The 6000-nt window shown below is 39.0% G+C and overlaps 1 protein-coding gene across 4 annotated transcripts in view; it reads right to left on the reverse strand.

The window, feature by feature from the left end:
* The window catches only part of ZNF484 (zinc finger protein 484), a 43017-nt gene extending 37499 nt beyond the window's left edge, over nucleotides 1–5518 (reverse strand). For 2 of the 4 annotated variants that reach the window (XM_033122122.1, XM_033122124.1), the window contains exon 1: nucleotides 5305–5504. In XM_033122122.1, the coding sequence (XP_032978013.1) occupies nucleotides 5305–5316 (12 nt within the window). In that variant the 5' untranslated portion in view covers nucleotides 5317–5504. Of the gene's footprint in view, nucleotides 1–5304 lie in introns of all 4 variants that reach the window. The other 2 variants (XM_033122123.1, XM_033122125.1) reach the window with 2 other exon arrangements.
* Nucleotides 5519–6000: the final 482 nt, after the last annotated feature.

Here is a 6000-nt window from a genome sequence, read left to right on the forward strand (position 1 = left end):
ACCTACAAACCTGAGTTCTTTGCCCTGGGAGGTATTTTCACATGATATGATTGACTGGGTAGTTATTAATGGGATTCTAGTAATGTGCCAGTATCTTTTGACCTTTATGATTGTTTTGCTATAAAAGACCACATTCAAAGACCAGAAAGTGGACTGTAAGATTGTAATTTATAATTAGAAATACATATTTGGGCTTTGTCCCCATTTCCAGTTCACAGTTCCCTAAACCCTTGGAATTTCCTAAAGGTTGAGAGTGATAAAGGTGTATTTTGTTATTGAATGAGGTGACTTTTGGAAGCACCTAAAGATGAGGAGAACCAACCAAAGTAGAAGGCTGGAACTTTCAGTCCCACCCACACCTTTGGGGAAGGGAGAGGCTGGAGTTAAATCAATCACCAATGGCCAATGATTCAATCAGCCACTCCTATGTAATAAAGTCTCTGTAAAAACCCAAGAAGACAGGGTTCAGAAAGCTTCTGTGTTGGTTACCACATGGAGGTGCTGGGAGAGTGGCATGGCCAGAGGGGACATGGAAACTCTGTGCCTCTTCCCACATGCCTTGCCCTATGTATCTCCATCCGGCCATTGATTTGTATCCTTTAATATCCTTTGTAATAAATCGGTAATGGAGTGAGTACATTGGTTTTCCTGAGTTCTAGGAGCCATTCTAGCAAACTAAACCCAACAAGTGGGGTGCTGGAACGTCCAATTTGTAGCCACTGCTCGAGCAGAAACATACCTGGGCTGTGACTGGCATCTGAAATCCAAGGGGAGGGACCAGTCTACAAGACTAAACCCTTAACCTGGGGAATCTAATGCCAGCCCCAGCTAGTGTAAAAAATTGAGTTGAATTCTTGGATACCCTGCACGTATAAGGATTGCTAGGTATTGTGTGTGTGTGGGAAGCCTCCCACCCCCACCTTACACATTGGAATTGGGTTCAGGAACCCTTTTCAGTATAATAGCACTGTTGCTGTTTTTATTAAAAGTACTTATTTTTACATTTATATATTGAAATATTTGTGGATAAAAGGACAGTGTTTGAGATGTGCTTAAAATAATTCCACAGAAGTGCAAAAATGTGGGGGAATGGAAGGTATAGATGACAACTGAGTGGCATGAGCTAATAATTGTGGAAGTTGATTGATGGTTATATGGAGGCTCATGATACTACTTGCTTGACTTGTATTTTTGAAATTTTCATAGTAAAAAGTTTTAAGTTATTTTTTTAGATAATCAGAGAAATTTGACTATAGATTGAGTATCAGATGATATCAGGGAATTACTGTCACTTTTGTTAGGTGCGTAATAGAATAGTGGTTATGCAAAAAAGAAACAAACAAAAAAGACTGTCCACATCAGTTGGACTTGCATTCTGAAGCATTTGTGGTGAAATTGAAATGACATGGTATACAAGATTTATTTTAAAATATTCTGGCCAAAACAAAACAAGTGGGAAGGAATAGGTAAAACAACACTGGCAAATATGGTTATTGAAACTGCATGATGAAGGCATACAGGAGTTTATTATACTATGTTTTCTACTTTCGTGTATGTTTGAAAGTTTCTGTAATAAAAACTAAAAATAAAAACAAAAATAAAACTTGTCCCAGTACAGAGAACAGCCTCAGGGAACACATCAGCCAGTACTGTTCACAATGAAAAAGGATAATGCTTTGTTTCAGCAAGTCCTGCTCTGAGAAAATTTCTGCTTCTGAGACTCCCTCCCCCTACTCCTTCACCTGGAGCCAGGGTATGAGCTGGATCTGGGGCCTATGGGACAACCTTAGTTAGCATGTTCACACTGGGCCTCACTTCTGTGTATCTTAGCAACTCCAATTTTCCCAGGAGCCCTAAGCCTGGTGAATATCCAGAGAATGCCAGATATTGAGCCAAGGTGGACTGGAGTCTGAAAAGAGATCCTGAAGCCTCAACTAACTGGTGACGTCAGAGTTCTGTGGAAACACAAAGGGATCCAGCGAGAGAATGCCACACCATGACAGCTAATCAGCCTCCTCCCAAGAGTACATCAAATAGTGTGGAACATGATGGCACAGGGGAAAGATATAAGGTGTGGAAACAAATCAATGTACATTTGAATCCCAGCTCTTCCACCTTCTAGCTGTGACAATCTGGAGAACTCACTTCAGTCTCAGTTTCATCTTTACACTTTATAAATAAACAACCCTATGTTATAATAATACCTGAAAACATCTCAGCCCATGCATGCATGGCACATAAGTATATTAGCTATTGCTATTGTTACAAAATCAGTAATCCACACAGAATGCAATTATCAGACATCATCTAACTTGAGAGACCCAAGTCATCACCAACCCTGGCATCTAATTCCTCACTCCCACTTCTCAGTCTGCTACAACTGTCAATCACTGCACAAGGACCCTATCCCAGGAACACATACACGTGCCTCAGAATCACTGATTCCCACATCCTGCTGCCCACAGGCCCCAAATCACAGAGCTCCCAACACTGGCTCTCCATCAATCCCATGCCCTGTAAAGAAAAAAATCCTATGTGTGTTTTCCTCTACTCTCAATACTTCTGGCCACCAAGTGTGTGTGTGTGTGTGAAAGGGCATCCACACCAAGGAATTCTGCAACAGCTGGATATACTACAATTTAACTCAATTCTGACACCACATACTTATAGTTAGCATCAGATCACACAGGTTAAGCACTCAGTCCCAGAAGACTGTCCCCACCCCAACTTCAGATGTTAATAGCAAGTCCAGATTATTACTTGTGCTTGTGACCAACCAGCTATAAATCAAAGGTTCCCAGGACCCCCTCCACGGATTCTATGAATTTGCTAGAGTAGCTCACAGAACTCAGGAGAGCATTTAACTTAATAGATTACCAATTTATTATAATGTAACTCAGGAACAGCCAGATGGAAGAGATGCATGGTATGTGGGAAGGGGTGCCCCACTCTCTCCGCCTCTCCACATGTTCAATCCAAAAGCTCTCCAAACTCCATCTTTTTGGATTTTATGAAAGCTGCATTATGTACAGATGATTGATTAAATAATTAGCCATTGGTGATTTATTCAACCTCCAGTCAGGAGGTGGGTTTCAAACTCCCACCCTGTAATCACATGATTGGTTCACCTGGCAACCAGCCCTCATCCAGTAGTTATCTAGGAGCTTTCCAAAAATTACTTCACTAACGTACAAAACTCATAACACAAAAAAAATCCATTTCACCTTTATCCTTCTGGATCTATTTCAGGAACTAGAAACAAAAGATGCCCCTATAGATCTTATTACTTAGGAGGTTACAAAGGTTTTAGGAGCTATGTGCTGGGAACTGTGAAGACCTAAATACATATTTCTTTTTATATCAATATATAACATGCCCCCATTACTGGCCTCTGCACCTTTATCAATACCCATCATTCATCTCCATCAGTGATCCCAAGAGCCCCAATCTGAGACACAACTACACCTGCAATGAGCCCTGAGAAAGCATCTAAGCACACGTCCTACCAATCTTACCACTAGGCTGTACCATTAGTCTTCCCCACAAACTTAAACACACAGGGAGGAACCCAATCAAAGAACAAATCTAAGACTATTCTAGAATTTTAAAGGTTAATTAAAAAATCTAAAACATTTCTAAATCTAAGGCACATGTGAAAAAATGGATATTTTACAGAGAAAGTATTCAGAAAATCAAAATATTTCATCTGCAGTAATGAAAGCTAATATCAGAAATAGCATCTAAAAGACCACTTCTCTGTTAGGGCCAGAGAAAGATATTTTTCAGAAATAAAAGCACTTGCAGAGTATCTCTATCTGAGGAAATTACCCAAAAAGATATTCCAAATGAATGTAAAATGAATCAGATGAGAAACCTCAAAAGAAAATAATAATTATGAAAAAGGACAATGATGATGATGTAATAAGGAGGCCAAAGGGAAAATTAGTAATAGCTTATGACAAAACATTTCTAATCATCTCAGGAAAACAGAAGTTATATAGGTGTAGAATGAAAACAATGGACAGAAATTTCATAAATCCAATGTAAGTATGAAAAAGAAAGAAAAAGCAGAAAATGAGTTAAATAAATAGTGAACATTAGAATGGGAGGTATAAAATCAAGTAAAGTATTACTACACTAAAGGGAGAAAATTATCCTATTGACAAGTAGAAACTATAGAATGGATTTGGGGAAAAAAACGTATCTATTATTTACAAGTAGTTAATGTAAACAAGACAAATACAAATACAGAGGGTGCCAAAAAATGTATACATATTTTAAGAAAGGAAAAAAACCTGTATTAAAATTGAAATATTCAATATATACCGATAACAAAACATGAATACAAGTCCTGCATATACATTTTTTTGACACCCTCCGGCATAAAATACAGCCCTGGGCAAAGATACATCATCCAAATGCAATAAAAGTCAAAGCAGGGATGGCAATGTAAACATCAAAGTGAAATTCAGGTTATAGGGGTTTTGTTGAAAAGAGGAAGTCTATAATAATAGTATTCAATAAAAGCAAAGGTATTACAAAATGCATTAACCATTATTAGATGTATGTATACCTCTCCCCAAACATACTCAAATAAAACTAGCAAAAAAGCACACAGAAGTACAAAGTGAACTATTAGTGAGAGATTATATCTCTTTCAGGGTATAATGACTCAAATAGACCAAATTAGGAAAGAAAAATAAGATTTGAAAAATACAAACAAGTTATACTTAATATAAAGAGAACTTTGCATCATACAAACAGAAAATATACTTTGTCTTATATTCACTGAACAAGTTCATTGTGTAACTTAGCTTCAAATAAAATCTTGATAAATTTTTAAAAGTTGAGACTTTGCAGGCTATATTTTAGGACAATACAATAAAATTAAACCGATCTTAATTTGGAAATAAAGAAACTCTCTTAAACAAATCAGAATCAAAGTGGAACATTAAATTGAAATTACCAATCTAGATAGGGAGTTAAATAAGGTAAATGGAAACATGCAACTCCATGGCAATATAGTTTTTAAATCTCTAGGGAAATATACCATGATAATAAGTCAAAAATAGAACAAAGCAGGTAAGGATAAAAGAGAGGCAATCAACTAAAACCTAGCAACACTCGCCCGGAGGATCTCTCAGCCCCGCGGTTATCCTTCCTCACAGATCCCACAGACCCCATCCCTCCGCCCACATATCCACCGTCAAAGATCGAACAGACCTCAGCATTCCACCCGCGGATCCACCATCCAGACCACCCCGACCTCCATTATTACATCAATTGACCGCCCCCATCACTGACCCGATAGCTCATCACGGACAAAGATGCTTCCTCACTCAGCCCCGGATGCTTCCATCCCTGCACTCACTTGCCCCTCACCCATGATCTCACAGGGCAGTAGTCATTTACCTTAGGTGGTGACTATAATCACAAAAACTAAAACGGGACCTAATTCCTCTTTCTCTATCCCTCCCAGTCCCTGAGGGATTCCTTTCGGCGCCGCCTTGGTGGGCGCATGCTCAGCAGTGGCTTCTAGGATGAGGATTGCCAGTACTCAACATGGCGATCCGCTAAATTGCGCCCCCTCCCTAAACGGCTTGGACTTGGCCGCCAATATGGCGGCGCCCAAGTAGTCACTGAAGCTGCCGGTGGCCATGGTGATGTGGAGACTGTGTAGCTGAGAGCTGTCAGGAGGACAGGTAGAACAGAGGTATGCACTGTGAGACTAAGACAGGAAACAACCAGAGCCCATCACCTCAAGCCACATTCAAGCCTTTCCTTGTGGATTCTATGGATTCAAAACATTATCAACCAACAAGATCTAACCAGCAATTATAAAACACTCCACCCCAAAACAGAAGAATTTACATTCTATTCAAGTACCTATGGAGCATTTACCAAGATATACCATAATCTGGGACCTAAAACAAATTGCATCAATCTTAATAGAATTAAAATCATACAAAGTATGTTCTAAGAACACAATAGAATTAAACT

This window comes from Rhinolophus ferrumequinum, chromosome 12, assembly GCF_004115265.2.
Source record: "Rhinolophus ferrumequinum isolate MPI-CBG mRhiFer1 chromosome 12, mRhiFer1_v1.p, whole genome shotgun sequence".
Taxonomy (NCBI): domain Eukaryota; kingdom Metazoa; phylum Chordata; class Mammalia; order Chiroptera; family Rhinolophidae; genus Rhinolophus; species Rhinolophus ferrumequinum.